The sequence below is a fragment of the Erpetoichthys calabaricus genome, chromosome 2 (genome assembly GCF_900747795.2).
Source record: "Erpetoichthys calabaricus chromosome 2, fErpCal1.3, whole genome shotgun sequence".
Lineage (NCBI taxonomy): Eukaryota > Metazoa > Chordata > Cladistia > Polypteriformes > Polypteridae > Erpetoichthys > Erpetoichthys calabaricus.
The window spans coordinates 209,636,526-209,660,741 of record NC_041395.2 but is presented as its reverse complement, the minus strand read 5'-3'; the positions used below and the strand labels follow the sequence as shown (position 1 = coordinate 209,660,741).

At 38.2% G+C, this 24,216-nt stretch overlaps 1 protein-coding gene across 1 annotated transcript in view; it reads left to right on the top strand.

The window, feature by feature from the left end:
- Positions 1-24,216, top strand: part of ash1l (ash1 (absent, small, or homeotic)-like (Drosophila)) — a 230,528-nt gene that overhangs the window by 90,548 nt on the left and 115,764 nt on the right. Inside the window, 1 exon segment of the mRNA XM_028795096.2 lies at positions 15,393-16,155. Coding sequence (XP_028650929.1) covers positions 15,393-16,155 — 763 coding nt within the window.

The following is a 24,216-nucleotide window of genomic DNA, read 5'->3' as shown; positions in this document are numbered from 1 at the left end:
GAGACGTCCATAAGCCTTCATCCATCCCTTTCACACTGCCTTCGCTCTCGACTGAAAAAAACATTAGCCTTCATAGTTATCTTTTGTGTGAATTGTTCAATGTTTGTGTGCCAGTTATGGTGTTAACTGCATTATTGGACATTTTATTTTCTTTTAGTTTGTATTTATTATTTAGCAAGTGAATTGAATTTCTAATTATAATTATGAGCATTCAACATATAGAGGATTAATTTTGCAGTAATATTTAAAAATATTTTATTTTGTTGTTAACTTTGAATCTGTTACTATTATTAAAGGAAGTTAGAAATGCAACCATTTGGGAATTGGGTGTTACCTGTTTTTACATTTAACTGCAGTGAAATGGTAACCATTATCAGTTACAGAGTTTTTATAACACGTGGTTTGTGTTAAACATATTTTCGCTAAAAAGTAAATAACCACAAATACGAAGCATTTAAATTGGGCATCTAGTGATTTGTCCACAAACCACATTTCTTTTTAAAAATGCCAGAAAATGTCTCTGTTTTCGACCTTTGTTCACACTAGTCCATTTTCAACTCCCAAAAACAAACAAACAAGTTCTCCAAAGCCAAATACTTTCATAAATGAAGTGTCAACATTTTAATGTGGAAGGGCAAAAAATGAGTTTTACGAAAATTACACTCTAATTGCACTTGGTTTGGGTAAAATTCAGAGCCCCATGAAAAATAACATTGTAAATAACCCAGTTGACAGCCTATTATGAATCTTTATTGCTTAAACTTAATAACAAGGTGCTTAACAAAGTGGATGAGTGGAGAATGCAGGAAACCTCACATTATTACAGGACAGAGAGAGATATGAAAGCACAATGCAGCAAAGCAAATATATAAACATACATGGGTACAGATGCATTTATTCATTTTTTCTGTTGAATTTTGCAAACGTACAAGATGTTCTCAATTGCTTTGTACTGATTATAATCAGTCCTTTCATGAGGAGCTGATCACATTTTTTTAAGTGTTGCTTTAACATTTGCAATGTTTTTACTTAATAACAACACAACTGTTGTTAGTTCTGAGGACTGTTACATTGATGTGACATGGAGACAATTCGCTGTAGCTCCTTTAATAATTTCACTCTTTTTCTATATGCAGTGAACATGCTATCAGAGTCCTGCATGTGTTGATAGCCTTAAAAGTGCATATGACACAAGGGATTCTATTTTCACAGGGCTTAGATTTTTTCACTGCACATTCCCTTCAAGGGTTGTCCACCTAATGCGTGCATGCCTAGTGTAGGAAAGGTCTTTGTCATAGGCATTTTCCGCTGCTTCAGTATGGACAGAGATACTTTTGTAAACAATGCAAAAACTAGTGTGGTTGAAGATCTCTCATTATTTGGAGTCAGGCCAGGTCTGAATCTTTTCCATCTTACTTATATCCTTATTCTGGATCTTCGCCTCTTCTATCTCCAGACAAGCCTGTAAATTTTATTCTCGCTCTGGATATCCGCCCTTTACATCTTCGGATGAACAGCTTTGAATAATGAAAGGATAAAGCTTAACTTAAAGGCTAAAAACAGGCAAATTCTAGTACTTAAATCAATACAAACTTTCAGGAAAGTAACTTGGATTATTTAGTGAAATCGTATTCAGTTTTGCTCCTTGTTATTTGATGAAATGACAGCTGCGTTGTAACTAAACTTAAAGATACTTGGAGACAATTCTTTTAAAATGTCTTTGGTATACTGACTAACTTTAAATAGAAACTTAAAATTAAAATCAGTGACATGAACAAAAGGATGGACAATTCTCAAAGATAGTCTTCACAAAATCAGTTGTATCATCAGGTGCCACCTCCGGAGCTCTAAAAGAAGGATAATCCAGCAGAGAAATGAGGGCTTTTGTAGGATGCCTTTACCTGTGATATCACAATTCACCTTTACATTACATACACCAGTCCATCGCTGGGTGCACTTACACTGGGACCATTTAACCAAACCTATAAGGCTTTGAGAATGTGGGAGGAGAACTGGAATACTTGGTAAAAAAAAAAACCCCTAAAACATAAATAGCATGTAAACTCCACACAGGCAATCAAATGCTGGATTTGAACCAAGTATGCAGGATGTGTAAATTGGCAGTGATGATCTACTTGTACTACTTTGCTGCCTTAGTTAAGGATAATTTAACTAAATATATCATGTTTTTTCAATCAACAGCATTCACACAGCCTTATGTTTACTGCTCAACTGCCTTAAAGCATCAGAAAAGTTGTAACTCTGATAGGAAAAAATGTAGTATGAGTGATAAAATTAAAAAAAAAATACTTAGTTTTCTTAGCATGTTTTATTTTAAAAAGCTCTAATTTTTTTTTGCAAATCTAGCTTTTTGGCTAAATATGAGATTTGAAGTGGTACACTCGTATGACATCAATAAGCTGGTTTGGCTGTATTTCCTTACTTTATCAAAGGTGTCATCATTTCCACTTTCTCCAAAATGTTGTGACGGATGGGTCACAGTAGCTGTAAATATACGCATGTTCTCCCGTCAAGTTTTGTTTTTTTTTCTCTTTACAACTTTTGGATGAGAAGCTGCGTTCACACATTTCAAGTCTCTTTTTGTACAGAAGCAACTTGTAAAAATCTGACGTCAATGTCCCTAAGGGCTACCTATAAGGTGAAACTAGGAAGGATCCATCCCTGATGAAAATTAGCATACCATGTCTTCCCTATTACCCATTTAAGAGAACTCCTACTTTTATTTCTTAGCCATCAAAAAGTTGACTTGGAATGTCCTGTAATTTAGGGCTATTTCAGGGTGTTTGCACTTTCAGTGTTCCTTGCCTTATGTAAGGTTGCCGAAGTAAGGCCTAATGCATTTGAAGCATCTAGTACTTCATGGTGTAACACTAAGCCATCAATGTACACTAGTTATTTTGTATAGTACTGTACACATTCCTACTGGCTCCATGCAGCCTTTAGTTTGTCTGCTCTGCCTGGCCTGAGGATTGTGAATGGAAGAGAACACATAACAGGTTCTTACCACTAATTTGTTCCCAACTGTTTGCAGTGAAGGTTGAGTTTAATCAAAATTATTGTCACAGGTATACCTCACCTGCTCACATCTTGATTTATTCAAATTGCTCTTGTGGTTCCAGCTGTCTTTTGAGCAGGTGGACATTCAGTTCAAAGGTGAAATTACAGATTACTGTTAAGAGATTTGTTTCCTGTGGAAGGATTCACCACTGGCCTATTCATTCCTTATGAATTTAAGACCAGGGAAAGACGATGCATTTTGTCTGGAACAGCACTTACATCCAGGGTTGTTTATTCAGAAGAGTCATTTACAGTTTAAGCAGCTGAAGCCTGCATACTCTAATTGGAAATGAGTTGTTATATTTTAGCCATTACATGATTTTTCTTTCTACACAGAAACTACATCACTGTCAGGGTCTGACTTCTTAACCTGTTTACCTGGCTTCACTATCTGTCTTCAGTTCCTTAGTTTCTAGTCAATGCAATTACCTTAATGTCCAGCTTTGGACTGGCCTCAGAGTCTGCAAGGACCTGGCACTCCTAAACACTGTCTTTATTGTAACACCTTCCATATTTCACTTTTCCCCAACAATATGTGCTGGCATCAGATGCCTTGGTGTTTTAGGTCTTGAGTTAGCTAAAAAGTGTTCTGGATCCTCAACCTTTAATCACTCTTGTGCATCAAATGTATGACCTATATAAGATTTTAAGGTTTTATCAAAACTGGCAGTTTATGTCTGTTGGATGCATTTAGGCAAAGAAACATTTTTGTTTCCATTAATCCCAAACATTTTAGAATAATTGTTATTAATTATAATAATACATTATTATTATTCCGGTTTATTTTCTGTGTTTTCCATTTCCAGTGGGTGAGGGGTTGAGCATATACTAAAGTTTGTTAGAGAAGGATGGTTTGCCCTCCTCTTATTATTAATTAGTTTTCCTAGCACTGTTTTGAATATTGTGAATAACTGAGAGAGATGACAGGCAGTGTCCCACAAAGCATGGTGGTAAATGACATGATTTATATTGGAAGCTAGTCATTATGCCCTTTTTGTGCATTTGAATTTGCTTGGTGAAAAGCTGCTCATCCTTTGCGGATGAGCATGTTCAGAAGCATGCATGCTTTGTGACTGATGCCTCAGTTCGACTCTCTCACTGGCGTCATCCCATCCAGTCTGGAGAGCGGGAGAATAAAAGTCAGCCTCTAGTCATGCCTCTGGGGCATCATATCAGTTTCTTCCAAGTAGGGCTGCTCATTTGTTTGCTAGACCTGTTTAATGGATTAACTAATTATTTGGGTTATCTCTTCAATGACAGCAAGCAGTTTTTCTTTTTAGAAGTCTGCTGCTTTCCCAGACTTTCTTTATAAATATAGTTCACCTTAAAGACTGGCTTGGCAATTTATCATGCTGTTTTCACTATTGTGGAGGCTCAACCCCTTTTTTGCATATTGATTCCTTTCCCTTATCTGGCACGCTTGCATAGAATTTTGTCACTCACACCTTTTTATCTAAACCCCTAATTTCTGTTACATACATGCACTCTAAATCTATATGCAAACAAGATCATATCTTTAATCATAGGTGAAAGATTTAGAATGAATAATCCGTTTAACTCTGGGTCGTCTTCCTGGATAATTTCTCCTTACAAAATATAATGGAATACAAAAGTTTGGGCACCCTTTATTAAAATGTCTGTTACTGTAAATAGTTAAGTGAGCAGAAGATGTACTGATCACCAAAAAGGCATAAAGTTAAAGGTGACACATGTCTTTATTATTTTAAGCAAGATTACATTTTTATTTCCATCATTCACAGGTACAAAATACCAAAAATATGAAAAGGGTCTGAAGCAAAAGTTTGGGAACCTGACATGGTCAGTACTTAGTAACACCCCTTTTGGCAAGTATCACAGCTTGCAAACACATTTTATAGCCAGCAAAGTGTCTTTCGCTTGTTACTTGGGTTATTTTCACTCCTTGCAAAAGGCTTCTATTTCTGCAAAATTCTTGGACCGTTTTGCATGTACTGCTCTTTTGAGATCTATCCACAGATTTTCAATAATGTTTAGGTTGAGGGATTGTGAGTGTCATGGCAAACTGTCGGCTTGTGCCTCTTTAGTTATTCCATATTGGGTTTTGAGGTGTGTTTCAGATCACTATCTTGTTGTACAACCAATCCTCTTTTTAACTTCAACTTTTTTACAGATGGTGTGGCATTTATTTGAATCCATTCTTCCCTCTACCGTGTTCCCTGTGCTGCTGGTTACAACACGAGCCTAAAGCGTAATCGATCCACCCCCCCTTGCTTAACAGGTGGAGAGGTGCTGTTTTCATGGAATTTGGTACTCTTATTTTCTGCAAACATACCTTTGCACATTTTGGCCAAAAAAATCTATTTTGACTTCATCAGTCCACAGGATTTGTTTAAAAAATGCATCAGGATTGTTTAGATGTTTATTTGCAAACTTCAGGTGCTGAATGTTTTGGTTTTCTTCTGCTAACTCTTCCATGAAGGTCATATTTGTTCAGATATCACTGCACAGCAGAGTAGTGCACCACCACTCCAGAGTCTGCTAAAGCTTCCTGAAGGTCTTTTGGAGACAAACATGGTTTTTATTTTCCTTTCTAGCAATCCAACGAGCAGTTCTTTCAGAAAGTTTTCTAGGTCTTCCAGACCTCAACTTGAACTCCACCGTTCCTGTTACCTGACATTTTTTAATAACATTACAAACTGGGGAAACAGCTACCTGAAAACACTTTGCTATCTTCTTGTAGCCTTCTCCTGCTTTGTGAGAATCAATTATTTTATTTTTCAGAGTGCTAGGCAGCTGCTTAGAACAATCCATGGCTTCTGATTGTTGGGACAAGGTTTGAGGAGACAGAAAATGTATACAGCTTTACAATTTGCATCACCTGGGGTTTCCTTACAATGACTGTGAACAAGCCAGAGATTGAATCTGCTAGTTAAGGTCTGAAACTTTGGTAAAAGTTATCTGAGACCTCAGATATCTTAGGGTGCCCAAACTTTTGCATGGTGTTCTTTTCCTTTTTTCACTGTACAATTGTACAAAACAAAAACAATACACTGATCTTGCATAAAATGCTGAAAAGAAATGTGTCATTTTTAACTTTATGCCTTTTGGAGATCAGTTCATCTTCTGCTAACTTAACTAGTCACAGTAAGTGACATTTTAAACGAGGGTGCCTGAATTTTCGCATTCTACTGTAGGTGTTGTCAACTGATCTTTTCTTTGTTTTATTTTGTGCAGTGCAGTTAGACCCACAGAAGGATCTATATGCACAGCATATTCCCTTTGTAGTTCTTTGTACAATATCTCAAACTTGGCCTGGATTTTCTAATTTTGCCTTTCTGTCCATTCAAGAACAGGTTTAAATGTAGTGTTGTGGGTGAGGAGGATTTTTTCTTGCTCTGTGAAGCCTGACACATATTCTAGACTACTGTCTATTCAACATTACTCAGGCTGAACACTCTGCAGTAGGTTGTGATCTCTCTGACTCTTTGTAAATCTACATTTGCGTTTGATTAAGTTTTGAAGTTTTGCAGCTGGTTGTTTGCATAAGCTCATGCTTTGGGGGAATTTTGTGCAGGGTCTGTTACGGTAAGAAGAATAGAGTGCAACTTTCAGAGGAGAAAATGATCTTACTCCCCTCTCTTGAACCATCAGTTTCAACATAATGTAAATGTGTTTTCTAGCTACAGAGTTGGCCCCCCTTTCATGTCACTTTAGATAGCTTTGGTAATATTCACCTTGTTTTGTCCTCCACAGAGGATATTTAGGCTCTTTAAAGTTTTCCTGTAATGATTTGTTTTTGGGCAACTGTGAATTTTGTAATTGTAGCTGCTATCTTGTCTTGCATGTTATTGTGTATGGGTAGAATGGAATTGAAGTTGATCCAGCTTCCTGAGATTTGAATGCCTGCCGGTTCTCTTTTTGTTGGTGTGGGATTTCTCACTATACCATGGTTGCAAACTAGAGTAGTTAGATGATCATTTGAATGACTTATGTATACAAGAGAGAAACTGGGCAATTTTTCAGAAATTAGAATGCAATCATTTCACCTTCTTTTAAAGCATTTTTGTTGACATTGAAATGGACATGTCAATCCTTGGCTGTCTTTATATGTTTCTAGGGAACAGTAGAGAGGAATCTTTAAACAGGCAACTCTGAGCCACTTAGTAATTTGTAATGATATAGCCCATCTCTTTTCTACCACAAACATAAAGTAAAGAATTCACTTCCCTAAGTTGAATGTACTGTACATGTATGTTAAATTAATATTAGTATTCTTTTCTGGTCAAGCTTGTCTATATACTGTAGAGATTATATTTAATAATATCCATATTTGTATTAGTATGTATTTGTATTAGTATGTGATTCATTTTTAAGAAGTATTTTTTTCAAAATATTAAATCAGTCCATTTAAAATCCTTCCATTTCATGCCTACTTAGCAGTTATTTAGGTGCACACAAGGTTTTCCTCAGCCAGCAAAGTGTGTACAGTACAGCTAGTGAAAGAGGCCCAAAGCATATGCAGCAGTAATGCTGCTTACTAACTGCAAAATGTTCTTCTACAGGGTGTTTTTTTTGTGGTTTGGACGAAAAGCAAGGAAAATCTATTTATTAATAATATAATTTTGTGAAAATAAAATAATTGGGAAGTGTAGTATGATTGCTCTGCAATACTCCAAATACAAAACTAACAGAAAAAAGAGCACAGCCTTCAACATACAGCATAATGTGACATGATAAACCTAGAAACAAATGTTGCCTCTAATATAATATGCTGCATGTCTGTTCAGTTACTGATTAAGCTTCATCCATTTCAGAGATACTAGAAGCAATTGGTACTATTTACAAATTAATATTGCTAAAAATAACATAAACAAACACAAATGCATTTGTACCCTTTAAATTTTGGAGTGGGCGGTGCAGTGGTAGCGCTGCTGCCTCGCAGTAAGGAGACCTGGGTTCCCTTCCCAGGTCCTCCTGGCATGCCGTTTGCATGTTCTCCCCATGTCTGCGTGGGTTTCCTCTGGGTGCTCCGGTTTCCTCCCACACTCCAAAGAAATGTAGGTTAGGTGCATTGGTGATCCTAAATTGTCACTAGTGTGTGCTTGGTGTATGTATGTGCCCTGCGCTGGGCTAGCGCCCTGCCCGGGATTTGTATCTGTCTTGCGCCCTGTGTTGGCTGTGATTGGCTCCAACAGACCCCCATGACCCTGTGTTAGGATATAGCGGGTTGGATAATGGATGGATGGATATAAATTGTGGAGTGAGATTTGAACAAAGTGCTGTTTACTATTTACTATTTGATGGACAAAAGGCTGAGTAAACACTTTATCTGGTTGCGTTAAATTAACAGATTATTTAATTTTGTTTGTGTCAATTGCAGGTTGGTAGTTTAGGGCAAAAGTGAGGTGGCTGTTTATTTGGTCCTTAATGCTGACAAAAACAGTTAACTATGTATTTAATTGGCTGTATATTTTTAGGCATGGTTTTGAATAAAAAGCAAGTAAACATATTATGTGAAGACTACATTGCTCGTAATACAGTGCAACAAATACAGTGATCACAGGTTTAACATGCAGCATAGTATGACCAGAGTAAACCAGAGCTGTGTATTGCCTCTTCTGTTGTATGTTATATCTCTCTGTCTACTGAACAAACTTAATCCATCTCAGAAATTCTGCAAACATATGGTACTATAATAGAGTTCAAACAGGAACAGTTTTATCATGTTGCACATGCATACCATTGTAACACTAAAGACAGAGAAGTGCTGTCAGTGTTATAGAGGCATGAATCATGGTGATTAAAAAAGGAAATGACTTTGCCTCTTTTTAATACACATTTATACTGTACATTTTAGAGTGAGAATCAAACAGAGTGCTACTTACTTTATGTAGGATAAATACCGCAGTAAGCAGTTTATCTGTTTCAGCTCTTTCTTCCCAAGACCCTGAAGTGGATTAAGAGGAGTTGTGAATATTATAACAAGCACTGAGATAGGACTGATGCACATACCATGAATACAAGTTTAGCCCAATAAAGAGCATGTTTTTGAACTAAAATTAACTGCAATACCACCTTTTAAAAGCCTAACTCCCCTAATTACATTTTGCCCAGTTAGAGGCCATGAGAATAGCCTCATACAACAACAGACACTCACTGGGGACAAGACATGAGTGTTCCCTTGTAATATAACACTCCCAGTATGTGTCCCCTCTCTCTGTCTGGCTCCTTGAATCTTAATTCTTGTAGAATGGAGCTCTCCTCATCCCTGTTCAATGGACATTTGTCACACCTGTCTGAAGAGCCCCCTACTTCTATAATATCATGTAATTTTATTCTCACATTTTAGTGCATGTTTTAAAGTACTATAATTTCCATCAGTGTTACTAGGTTCACAGTTTCTTCAGTTGACAGCATTAGGTGTGAAATAGACTGACGTGGATTGCCCACAAATTTTAATCCAGTTAGTATAGTATTTGGTTCAGATGTTCCAGCCTTTTCTCACAATCTCCTCCCATTGATTGATTTCTGTACTGGCTTACCTAGTGTTGCAGTAATAGTAGTATTATCACATGTGCAGAGTACAGTGAAATTCTTATTTGCTTGTCTGTCCAACATATAACACATCACCATTCCATGGATCCATGATAGATAATGTATTGAAATACAGTGGAACCTCGGTTCACGACCATAATTCGTTCCAAACCTCTGGTCGTAAACCGAATTGGTCGTGAACCGAAGCAATTTCCCCCATAGGATTGTATGTAAATACAATTAATCCGTTCCAGACCGTACAAACTGTATGTAAATATTTTTTAAAATATTTTTTAAGCACAAATATAGTTAATTACACCATAGAATGCACAGTGCAATAGTAAAGTAATGTAAAAACATTGAACAACACTGACACAAACACCCAGGCTCCCTGCTCAGCTGCACGCGCAGGCTCCCCAGCCTTCCCCCCCCTCTCTCAGCAGCACGCGAGCCCCCTCCCCCTCTGTCTCTCAGAAGCACGAGCCCTCTCTCTGTAACATTGCAGCAGTTCGCGCTATAGCCTTACAATCCGATCGTTGTATAAACACTTTTTTTTATGAGTTTTAAGCACAGGGGGGGAAAAAAGGAACATTTGAACAAATCCGAACTTTATTTAAAAACCAACCACAAGCAACCAAGAAAATAACATTGTAAGAGTTCGCGCTATAGCCTTTATGACCCGATCGCTGTATAAACACTAAGCACAGGGGGGAAAAAAGGAACATTTGAATAAATCCGAACTTTATTTAAAAACCAACCACAAGCAACCAAGAAAATAATATTGCAGGAGTTCATGCCCGATCGCTGTATAAACACTTTTTTTTAATGAGTTTTAAGCACAGGGGAAAAAAAGGAACATTTGAAAAATCTGTAATACAAAAACTAACCATAAACCACCAAGAAAACTAACCTTGCATGAGTCGAGGTCTGGCATGAAGTGAGGAGAAAATGGGTGGACAGGAGGTTACGGTTTTGAGGGAGATGGAGGGATGTTTTCTCTCTTGTGATTTCTTGGATTTCTGGTGTTTTTAGCTGTTTAGCTGGTGGGAGCGAAAGCCTCGTGCAGCCATTCCAAAAACAAAGTCCGTGTGACCCAACCCTTCGTGTTTGCCCTCCACATCACTGTGTGCTGTTTGAAAGCACGAGGGTTCTCAAATTGGTAAATGAGTAAACTGGTAAACAGTTTTTCCACCTCTTCCAGCACTTGAGGCCTCTGCCTGGTTAACGCTGTAACTCCTTTTGCAACATCAGCTGCTTTAAAAGATTCTTTCTGCATTAGAATAGTTGAAATCGTAGGTTTTGACTTCTTCTACTCGGCGGCAAGATCAGTTACACGAATGCCACGCTCATACTTTTCAATAATTTCTTTCTTTACTTCGATTTCAGTTTTCTGCATAACTTTCTTCTTACCACTCTTCACTTGCTTAGAAGCCATGGTTAACTGCAAAAGCACACAAAATACTGTAGAGCACAAAGAGTTCACAGGTAAAGCACACACGTCTGACTGAGAACAATGAACAGGGAGAGGCTGAACACGTGCTTAAATACAGTAATTGGCGCGTACGAACCAGAAGGGAAATGAAATAGAGCACAAAAAGTTCACAGCGAAAGCACGCATGCAGGCACTTGCAAGCACGCACGCACATCTGACCGAGAACAATGCAACATGTGCGGAAATCATTGGCGGGCACAAACCGAAAGGGAAACTGGCTTGTTCATATACCGAGTGTGTGGTCGTGAACCGAGGCAAAAGTTTGGCGAACTTTTTGGTCGTAAACCGAGTTGTACGTGTACCGAGGCGTTCGTGAACCGAGGTTCCACTGTACATAGTTCCATGTTATGTAATAGAAACCCTAAAATGACCTAGGCTAAGCATCACACTGTATTATTTTTCCAGTGGATTTCAGTTATGTTTTATTTGCATAATCTTAAAGAATAGTGGACAGTGGTGGCGTGTCTTTGATTGGCTGTCATGTAATATGACATTCTCAACAACTGAGTTATGGCGTTGTATGACTTGTCCTGACAAAGTTAAACAGTCTTAATTTTGTTTTAAGTCAAAGGGTCAGAATCCTGTATGTATGGGAACTGACAGCCTGATAAGTACTCCGCAAGAAGTACAGTTCATATAGAGTGAATGGCAGGAAAGAAGGAAAATGGTACTTTAGGATTTCACAAACAGTTGAGAAAAGCTTGTCTGTCTTTTGTTTGTCAGACCACCACTGAATGAAAAAATAAACTTGGCCAAGACTATAGCTGGGATCACCATACCTGGAAAACATTCATACAGCTACTGGCACTATCAGGTAGCATGTTAATTGGCTTTCAAAACATGTAGTGCTAGCACAGGGAAGATATGAAAGAACTATATAATCCACTAGCAAAATACCCGCGCTTCGCAGCGGAGAAGTAGTGTGTTAAAGAGGTTATGTAAACATATATATACATATACATATATATACATATCTACATATACACATATCTACATATACATATATATACATACAGTATATCAGTGCTCCATACCCAACTTCAACTCCACTGAATGAGGTAGAGCAGCTTCTTTTCCTAGAGCATTGCCAGTTGGAATTACTTCTGGGTCAAATGGAAGCCCCACAAAGCAGGGACCATTAATCTCATCAGTTCCCCCGGCAGCTCCCACGGAACTCAACAGGGCTGCCCCATGGGACTACAGGCCCCAGCAAGTCCTACATGTGTCCATGTGGCAACCGTAACCCAGGAATGCTGCCATCTAGCATATCAGCAGACTCTGTAGTCCTGACAAGTTATCTCCTGCTGTCCTTTTGTCACACTGGCCTCCCAGAAGGGTATTGTTCTTCAGTCCAACCTTGCCAGGATGCCAGCATGGGACAACATTTATGTTTTTTGGATGCTGTTACTGATATTTGAAGCTTTGTTCACGCTAAAGGTAAAAGTGACTGTATTCTGGTTTGTTGACAACAACAAGAACAATAATAATTCCACATATTACACTTGAACAAATTGGGACATGTTCAAAGGGGCATCATAACTTCATCATAAAGTAATTGTAGTGAACCTAGAAAATAAGCTTAAACACCACAAACCTAGATCTGCACTAATGGTTTCTGAGAAATCATTAGCAATTTTATTCATTTAGCACTTTCTTTTGTTGCTTTTCCCACATTTAACACATTTTTTTTAGTAGTTTTACTATGTGTATGTATTTGAGTAGTTAGTCGCCCTTTGCCTTTAGAACAGCTTCAGTCTGTTTTGGAATGCTATAAAACAAGTCCTAAAACTTGTGTAGTGGGATATTGCATAAAGGAGGTGAAAATTTGCTTCACACTCCATAGTCCAGAACTTCCCATCAGTTATGTTTAGATGTGGTGTTTGGGGTGGAAGCTATCTGAGTTCAGCCTGGTGTCCATGAAACCACTCCAAAATTATATAGTACATGCTGCTACTTGGTAATGTGACCCAGGATTATTGTGGTGCATTTGTAGTTGTAATTTTTAGTTTACCTCAAATTTAAACTCCTTTGTCATGTGATGTCTCTATTATTTTGTTCATCTGCCTACTTTTGTGCTCAAAACAGCCTTGGTTTTTTGTGACATACTGTAGATTACACAAGATGTAGGAAATATTCCTTTGAGATTCTGGTCAATGTTGACATGGTTGCATAACATAATTTCTGCAGACCTGTCAGCTTCATATTCATGGTGCCAATTTCCAGTTCTGCCACATGCTAAAGGTGTTCTATTGAATTCTGATCTGGTGACTGGGAATGCCCTAGACGAACTTTGAACTCACTGCCCTGTTCATGAAACCAGTTTGAGACAACTTTTGCTTTCTGATAATAGTGCATTATAAAGCTGGAAATAGCCATTAGAAAATTGTTAAATTGTGGCCATGAAGAGATGCATATGGTCTACAACAATATTCAATTAGGCCATGACATTCAAGCAATGCTTGATTGGTATTAATGGGTCCAAAGTGTGCCATGAAAACATTCCCAAAACCATTGCACCACAATCACCAGCCTGAATTGTTGACACTAGGCAGGTTGGGTGCATGGATTCATGCTGTGGATGCCTAATTCTGACCCTGCCATCTGTATGCTTCAGCAGAAATTGAGATTCATCAGACCAGGCTACATTTTTTCAGTCTTCAACTCTCCAATTTTCATAAGCCTGTGCCCACTGCAGCCTCAGCTTTCTTTTCTTGGCTGACAGAAGTGAAACCTGATGTGGTCTTCTGCATTTGTAGCCCATCCCACACAAGGTTCAACATGTTGCACGTTCTGAGATACTTTTCTGCTCACCACTGATATACAAAGTAATTATCTGAGTTTCCATACCAAATTGTTACCTGGCATAACAATTTTTTTTTTTTGACAACATGCAGGTGGTAGGTTGAGAATTTGACATAAAGTTAATAAAATCATTATTCTGTCTTGTGTTTTGTAAGCGTAACAGTTTGTTATTGGAAGTATAATGACATAGGAATGTTTTCTTGGCACACAAAAGGCACCACAGTACTAACCAGGCTTCCTTGCTGACTTTGTGCTTCCTTTTATGACCAAAATTTACTCTTTTTCAAATTGGTACTTCTGATCATCTGAAGTTGATTCCACAAATGTGCAATTGACCTCCGCCAACTCCACTGGCCTTCACAGTCTCCACATCTCAATGTAGTATAACAGCTTTAGGATGAAGTTGAACAGGCGGTTTGTGGCATGAACGGTTTGTCAGAAAATCTGCAGGAACTAGATGACTCTATTGAACCAACATTGACCACATCCCTAAAGAATGTTTCCAGCACCTTGTTGAATTCATTCATAGAAGAATTCAGGCTGTATTGGAGGCGAAAGGGAGTCTTATCTGGTTCAGAATAGTTGTACATAATAAAATGGCCATTGAGTATAATTGTTAATAAGTGTGCAGCTTCTGAATTCACAATTAATAAGAAACAAAGGTAATAATGTAAATGTTACATATTGGGTATTTAGTAAACTGAATGCAGCTGTAAGTTCTTTGTAAAAATCAGATTGCATTTCCTTAAGAACAATGTAATTATAAGGATAAAAGCAGATACTAATAAAATATACAACAAACATTATGCAAAATAAAAATATTAATTAGAATAACATAAATAAGTAACATATACAGAGTAACTTAATATGTACTAAGATAATAATTAAGGGCACTGTATGTGATGAAATAAATGCAGTGTTAAATTATTCCTCAAGAGTATAAGTATGATAATGTATTACCACATTTAGGAAAAAAAGTATTTGTTTAATGTGATATATATTGTTGTTACTTTATTCTGAGACTGCTTACATTGAAGGGAAAAATATTGCTATTAATAAAATTAGTATCAGTAAAATTACTATAAATGTTACATTTTTCAATAAAATTACAAAGGACACTGAAAGGCAGTTATTGACATTTTTTAATAAAAAATCCATTCTTGCTTAATTTGTTTTAACACTTTCACATTTATCATGGTGTCATAGAGGCGTAAGGACAACAGCATGGAAACTTATCAAAAGTTAGTGTTAAATGGAATGTTTTTAAATGTTACATTTAAAGTTCTGCTTAGTACTGGATGAAAGTTGTGTTTTTACATGAGTAAGATTACCTTGCGGTACTTCCTTTAAATAGAAACTAAATAGTCACCTAGTTTTTGTCAGGTGTTTAATTGTTTTGCTAACATTCATGCCTAATTCAATATGTTGTGTTGCTGTGACAGTTAACAGAAATTTAATACTTGGTTATCTATTTATCCTCTCATTTCTTTGTGTGTTTTTAATACAGGTGCAAGTATCCTAACTCGAGGATTACGCTCTGGTACCACTGAATTTGCAGAGGGCATACTACAGCATCAACATCCACACTGTATTGGTGATTCTCAAGCAGCTATTGATAAAACAATAGATATGGTTATAGCTAATGTTTCCACGCCTACAAACCAAGGTCTAGGAAGGCCGCCCAGCAGAGAAAGAGGAGGGGGTAGTAGACAAGAAAGCCCATCTGCCCGACAGTCTTGCTACACAGAATCTCAAAGAAGTCACTTAACTCACACAGATTCTCAGCAATCCTCTTCACCTTCTAGACTTAATCGAACTTTTATTGAAGCTGTCCGGCTTCAGCAGGTCCGTAAAGTTTGTAGCTATGATAAAATACTTGCAACCAAGCGCAATCTAGACCATGTTAATAAGATTCTTAAAGCCAAGAAATTACAAAGGCAAGCACGTACTGGTAACAATATAGTAAAGAGGCGCCCTGGAAGACCTCGAAAGCATCCTCTTCTGGTTCATGAGTCCTCAGAATCCCATTCATCATCATCTCGACAACACCTTTCAAGAGATGTTATAATCACTCCCTCAGTTCTACAAATTTCTGCCCCAACGTTAGGTCACAGAGAGGACACTGTTTCTGATGTGATTGAAGCGGTTGTGCAGGGACAACACAGAAAAGGCATGAAGAGAAGAAGGTGGGAAGAGGAGGGTCATGAACTAGAAGATATCAGGAAAAAACTTCGTAGTCCATCTCAGGAAGATCTTCACTGTTTCCATAGGTAAGTAAGACTAATTTTTTAATGTTTTTCTTTCTCAACAGGTCAGATGTCACAATCGGGATGAAGATAAATAACTAAAATTACTATTTACTGAGGAATTAATAGTTTAGAGATAGTTGATGATGATATTCATCAGTAATACTAGTTAATGATGATGTTCATCAATAATACAACTGATGTTTCTGAACTTTTTATGGTCATATCAGATTGTACAAAATTGCATTAGGAAATGTAGCCATATGCAGTTATAGAACTCAAGATGTTGGTATTCAGCTTCCATCCCTAACTTTACAACATCCTCATCAAAGTCTTAAATGCATGTAATAATTTCATAATTTTAGACTTCTAGAAAAGAACTAAAAATATAAATTATGCTAAAAAGTACACAAAACAAGAAAAGGCACTAAACATTAAAATGGTTATACACTTTTTGATATGTAGGTTTCTGAATATAATTGTTTTGGCACCACACCAGCTAAGTAATTTGTTCAGCTAGATAAACTGAAACCTTCCCACGACTACAGTTTTGGAAAAGAATAATCTTTTAGTTTTCTAAAAAAAAAATATCCCTGGTCCAGTAGATACTATTGATTATCATATACTGTTCATTATCATTCATATAATATCAAAATATTGAAATGCAATTTAATAATAAAAAGACATTTCATGGTCCTTATACTTGAAACACAGAAATATCAACAGGATTGGATTGTTTCAGGGTGACAGAGTTTGGTTTTACAATAAAGGGCAATTATTATTTGCTGTTTACTACTCAGAATTCACTTACAACTAAATGAAGGGTGAAAGAACTTTAGTTAAAAAAGCAGGTATTCCTGAATCATGAACAACACACCCTAGTTGCAGCTCTCGCCTTGATTGTCTTGTTCATTCATTTATTTTTATTTTCTTCAAATGATACATAACAATTGGGTGTTACAGTGCTTACATAGAGAAAAATCTAAATTAGTTAATTAAATACATTGATATTGTGCTAATGGGAATATGGTTCTTAAATATTTTTGTATTTGTTTTATGAGCCTACAACTGCAATCCTAGTGTGATAGCAATGTTACAGTTGCTGTATTTTCCTGTGTTGTGATGCTTTAATGTCTGCATTTTTTCAGGAATATGGCCTGAATTGAACCCTAAACTTGATATCAGCCAGTGCATCACAGCACGCGTTTTGCCATCTACCCACACTCAAAAAAACTCTGCAAACATAATGAAGAAAAAATGGCCATTTAAGTACTGCCCAAGAATCACATTCAAGTTCTTAGAGATTTCATCTGACATTCTTATCTTGTAGTCTAGGCAGTATTAGTGCTGAAGTGTAGAAACAGACATTATTTTACAGCATTTTCATGTACTAATTTCAATATAAACTATTAAGGATAATGACAAAGTTATCAGCAGCAGCTTCTTGAACTACAACGATATATTGAATTCATTTTGTGTAAATGTTAAAGTGACATACAGCACTAGAACAGGAAAACAGTAAAAAATTAATATTTTTAAGTATACTATGTTTTAGTTCACAGCTTTTCTTATTTATAGTACTGTGTGAAAGTCTCAGGTACTTGTGGAAGAAATGCTGTAAAGGAGGACTGCTTTTGAAAGTAACGCCATGAATGTTTTTTTTAAATAAAAAAATCTTAGAAAATAGTTTTTAAATAAAAACAACCTTAGTGCCTTAAGCAGAAAAAAAAATGAAATTGATATATGGTGTGCAGGGCGGCACGGTGGCGCAGTGGGTAGCACTGCTGCCTCGCAGTTGGGAGACCTGGGGACCTGGGTTTGCTTCCCGGGTCCTCCCTGCGTGGAGTTTGCATGTTCTCCCTGTGTCTGCGTGGGTTTCCTCCGGGCGCTCCGGTTTCCTCCCACAGTCCAAAGACATGCTGGTTAGGTGGATAGGCAATTCTAAATTGGCCCTAGTGTGTGCTTGGTGTGTGTTTGTGTTTGTGTGTGTCCTGCGGTGGGTTGGCACCCTGCCCGGGATTGGTTCCTGCCTTGTGCCCTGTGTTGGCTGGGATTGGCTCCAGCAGACCCCCGTGACCCTGTGTTCGGATTCAGCGGGTTGGAAAATGGATGGATGGATGGATATGGTGTGCAGTTTCTGATGGTAATCATAGCATGTTCTTTTAAGCCTCTTGGAGAACTCGCCATTGTTCCACTGCAGACTTTCGAAGTCTTTCTTCCTTCTGTCTTTGGCTGTGTCTTCTGTGTCTTGGTGGTTATTGTTATACTGCAAAATAAAGCTGGAACCAATCAGAGATCTCCCTTATGCTATAATGGATAAACTCTCCCTGTACTTCTCTGCACTGAATGGGTCATTTATTTTAATCAAATCACCAATCTCTTTGCAGAAATGTAGCCCCAAACCTGCAGGAAACCTCCACTGTGTTTCAGCGTTGCCTGTAGTCATTCATCCATGTATGGTTCTCAAACCCTTAGGCAGATAAACTGCCTTCTATTAGAGTTAGAAATTTCTAATTTTGACCATTCAGTCCAGAAGACATGCTACCATTTTTTTGTACCTCAGTCCTTGAGTTTTTGTGTACAGTTGAGACATTGGCTTTATTTCCTGTTCAGAGGCTTTTCAGTTGCAACTCTTCAGTAAAGACCACTTCTGATAAGATATCTCTGGCTATAGATTGGTGGACCAGAGTCCCAGTAGTTTCTGACAGTTCTGTGCTGATAGCAATATCGAACATCCTCTAATTTCGAAGTAAAATAAGCTTGATGTAGTTCTCATTTGCTGCTGCTCTGTTTCTATGGCTGACCAGTGTATTTCTGGTCCATAGTCCAGCATGTTTGTTTGTGCTTTTACAAAAAAGCTTGGACAGAACATCTGGAAACAACTGCCTGCTGAGAAATATCTACTTGGGAGACACCTTGATTCCTGCAAACATCTTGCATTTTTTAACTGGAAAGTGGTCTATTACTAGGTTATTATCTTTCTTTACAGACATTCAAATATCTTATTGCATTACTTACTTTTTTGTAAAGAGAATGTCTGGAACTCTGAAATACTCTCGTTTCTATTGACCCACTAATCCAGAAGTCATAAACAAAAATAAATATTTTTGTGATCTGTCTAAAGTGATAGATAGATAGATAGATAGATACATACATACATACATACATACATACATACTTTATTAATCCCAATGGGAAATTCACATTATCCAGCAACAGCATACTGATACAATAAATAATATTAAATTAAAGATTGATAATAATAATAATGCAGGTGAAAAACAGACAATAACTTTGTATAATGTTAAATGTTAACGTTTACCCCCCCGGGTGGAATTGAAGAGTCGCATAGTTTGGGGGAGGAATGATCTTCTAAATCTGTCAGTGGAGCAGGACAGTGACAGCAGTCTGTCGCTGAAGCTGCTCCTCTGTCTGGAGATACTATTTAGTGGATGCAGTGGATTCTCCATAATTGATAGGAGTCTGTTGAGCGCCCTTCGCTCTGCCACAGATGTTAAACTGTCCAGCTCCATGCCAACAATAGAGCCTGCCTTCCTCACCAGTTTGTCCAGGTGTGAGGCATCTTTCTTCTTAATACTGCCTCCCCAGCACACCACCGCGTAGAAGAGGGCGCTTGCCACAACTGTCTGATAGAACATCTGCAGCATCTTATTGCAGATGTTGAAGGACCCCAGCCTTCTAAGGAAATATAGTCGGCTCTGTCCTTTCTTGCACAAAGCATCAGTATTGGCAGTCCAGTCTAATTTATCATCCAGCTGCACTCCCAGATATTTATAGGTCTGCACCATCTGTACACAGTCACCTTTGATGATCATGGGGTCCATGAGGGGTCTGGGCCTCCTAAAATCCACCACCAGCTCCTTGGTTTTGCTGGTGTTCAGTTGTAGGTGGTTTGAGTTGCACCATTTAACAAAGTCATTGATTAGGTCCCTATACTCCTCCTCCAGCCCATTCCTGATGCAGCCCACGATAGCAGTGTCATCAGCGAACTTTTGCACGTGGCAGGACTCCGAGTTGTATTGGAAGTCCGATGTATATAGGCTGAACAGGACCGGAGAAAGTACAGTCCTTTGTGGCGCTCCTGTGTTGCTGACCACAATGTCAGACGTGCACTTCCCAAGATGCACATACTGAGGTCTGTCTTTAAGATAGTCCACGATCCATGCCACTAGGTATGAATCTACTCTCATCTCTGTCAGCTTGTCCCTAAGGAGCAGAGGTTGGATTGTGTTGAAGGCGCTAGAGAAGTCTAGAAACATAATTCTTACAGCACCACTGCCTCTGTCTAAGTGGGAGAGGGATCGGTATAGCATATAGATGATGGCATCCTCCGCTCCCACCTTCTCCTGATATGCAAACTGCAGAGGGTCAAGGGCATGTTGAACCTGTGGCCTAAGGTGGTGAAGCAGCAGCCTCTCCATGGTCTTCATCACATGTGATGTCAGAGCAACAGGCCGAAAGTCATTCAGCTCACTAGGACGTGATACCTTTGGGACTGGGGTGATGCAAGATGTTTTCCAAAGCCTCGGGACTCTCCCCTGTTCCAGGCTCAGGTTGAAGATGCGCTGTAGAGGACCCCCCAGTTCCGATGCACAGACCTTCAGCAGTCTTGGCGATACTCCATCTGGACCCGCTGCTTTTGCTGGCACGAAGTCTCCTCAGCTCTCTGCTCACCTGCGCTGTTGTAATTATGGGTGGGGATGTCTCTCCTATGCTGGTATCAGCAGAAGGATGTGTGGAGGGTGCAGTACTCCGAGGTGAGAGTGAAAGTGGGTTAGGGTGGTCAAACCTGTTAAAGAAGTTGTTCATTTGGTTTGCTCTCTTCATGTCTCTCTCGATGGTGGTACCCCGCTTCGAGCTGCAGCCAGTGATGATCTTCATCCCATCCCACACTTCCTTCATGTTGTTGTTCTGCAACTTCTGCTCCAGCTTTCTCCTGTACTGCTCCTTCGCCGCCCTGAGCTGGACTCAGAGTTCCTTCTGCACGCGCTTGAGCTCATGCTGATCACCGTCTTTAAAGGCCCTTTTCTTCTGGTTCAAAAGGCCCTTGATGTCACTTGTAATCCATGGCTTGTTGTTAGCATAGCAGCGTACAGTTCTTACTGGAATTACAATGTCCATACAGAAGCTGATGTAGTCAGTAGTGCAGTCAACAACTTCCTCAATGTTCTCACTATGTGATCCCTGCAGGAAGTGTCTGAGACTTTTGCATCTTACTGTGTTTGAATTTTTCATTTAATTAGTACTGGTACTAAGTACCATTAAAAAAAAATTATTTTGTATTTTTACAAAATTTTTAAAGGAGGAGGCATAGTCATACTATACCCACTATACTACATCTCTAAAAATGAAATGGTTTTGAAATGGATATTTTCAAAAGATGCAGTTAAAAACATTACTAGTTCAAGTTATGTGGAGCTGAAAAACCTGTATAATCTAGCTCTCAAAATAGTAATCGGAAATTGTAAGCAAATAGTTTGTGGTACTTCTGCCATTTTAAAGATAATCCTAGCTAGGTATTTCCTTATTTGGTAGTTCTCTCTTAAGGCACTTTAAAGCTTAAGCTTAAATGCAGTTATAAGTCAGTTGTCCTCACTACAAATATTTGTGTTGAAGTCAGCTTGCTTTTTGTTGCCTTTTAAAGAAGTCTTGCTTTAATTTATAGTACTCATTCAGTTTTTGGAAGGGTTTATAGTTTGCAAGGTGTTCGCTGATACTTTTTTTTTTAATACAGCTGACATCAATTTCATTTACTTTGCTAACAGTTTAGCTTGATGTTAAGTACTAGTATAAATACTTCTTTTAAAAGAAATGAATGATACAGCCAGCAACATAAATCTTAAAAAGACCGTTTAAATTAAGAGAGTTTATGAAAAATAATTTTTCGTTTATTTTTGATTTAACTGTTGATAATTGATCATTTATTAACATTGATATCCATCCATCCAACGTCTGTACCCGCTAATCCAGAGTAGGTTCAGAGGGAAGCTGGAGCCTCACCTAGCAAGAAATGGGTGCAAGGCAGGAACAATCCCTAGACAGGGCTCCAGCACATTGCAGGGTAAGCACACACACTCACACACAGAGGGTAAATTAGTATTGCCAATCTGCCTAATGTGCATGGGAAACCATAGCACCCAGAAAAAGCTCATGTGGAAATGCATAGAACATGCAAACCGCACAAGTGAGGTCCTAGGACGTGAACCCTGGTCTACTTGTTGCAAGGCCACAGTGCTACCACTACACCACTGTGCCATCCTAATATTGACATGTTTATCAAAATTAATTAACAGTAATACATATAAATCAAGCCCTGAATATAATTTTTGATTAGAGTTGTAGACCTGGGGATTTTGGTTTCACCATGTTGTTCAGCATATGTCCTGTCCCCTAAGAAGAGAGCAAAAAAAATGTACGATTGGTATGTTTTTCACCATGCATCACTGTTGTTTGGTATTCATACTTAACAATTTCCTACACAAAGATTTTGTTTGATCTTCCACATCTTATGTTTTACTCTTGGTTCTTATTTATTTATTTAATTTTTGCATATCAGGTGATGAGGACTGTTCATCTTGTTCTCTGATTAAGCCATATAATGAAGATAATGCCAGATATGAGTACATAGGAGGATAGATCTGAGTAATATTAGGAGGAGTACTGTCACATCTCAATTTCTCTTCAACTACACAGTGCAAGTTTTAAGAATGAGAAGGCTTTGTCTAAAAAAAAACATTTTTGGAAGTATGTTTCATATTGTGCTTACTGACATATGGCATTTGCAGTTGTCTTTTGTGAACAAACAAGATCTAATTTAGTCTGCATCAGGGATCTTCCTTAATTCTTTCCCGCTGCGATCTAGTTACAGATGTGTTGACTCATGGGATTAAAGACCACCATTCCCTGTTGTCAGTGTCAGATCTACTGTCAGGTGTTCAGGGGTCTGTGATGGCAAGGGGCCTTGTCACCAATAAACCCCCTCACTCAATGACACAATCAGCTATCAGCAAATAAAAGTGGCCAGGGAAACCCATGATGATACCCCCTAACCCTCAAAACATAATACTCCCCCTACAATCCTGAACCAAAGATGAAGCGTTCGAGTCTTGCACCTAAATCAAGTATGGGAATTACCACACTGTATTTAACAACCTGGCCTCCACGTCCTGCCTTGTTAAAAGTATGATCTACTCTCTGTTGCGGAACTATGTTACCAAGGGGCCTGTAGGGGTCTTAATCTGGCCTTGCATCTGGTGCTTGCTTTTTCCTGATGGCATTGGGATGTGTAGCACCAAAAAGGAGGAAGTGGAGTTTAAGGAATGGAGAAAGGCTTTAGAAGGTAGAGGATTGAAGATAAACAGGAAGAACTCAGAGTATCTGAGGTATAATGATGATCAGGATTAAGAAGTTAGCCTGCAGGGAGAGCTGTTGAAAAGATTGGATACTTTTATATAGGATCAGTGGTAGCCCACTAAACGATATTTTTTAACAATTTTTTTTCAGTTTCTTTTCTTGGAACAAACAGCTAAATCAGAACATTTTTTCACAAGTGTGCTTTTATCCAAGAGTAAAACTGAATAAAAAAATAATTCAAATGACATGCTGATGTGAATGTCCATGTGTGAGGAAGAGTCACACCCACCAATGACATTGTGGTGTCAAGAAGGGAAGAAAAAATTATTCACAAGTGTTTGTGTGTCTGCTTTTATCCCTTCAAAACTAATAAGTATTACAAGTACCATTCTCAAATCAACTGTATGTTTTTATTATCTATACTAATAAAAGGCAAAGCCCTCATTGACTGACTGACTGACTCACTCACTCATCACTAATTCTCCAACTTCCCATATAGGTAGAAGGCTGAAATTTGGCAGGCTCATTTCTTACAGCTTACTTACAAAAGTTAGGCAGGTTTCATTTCGAAATTCTACATGTAATGGTCATAACTGGAACCTGTTTTTTGTCCATATACTCTAATGGAGGAGGCGGAGTCACGTATCGCGTCATCACACCTCCTACGTAATCACATGAACTAAAAACAAGGAAGAGATTTACAGCACGAGT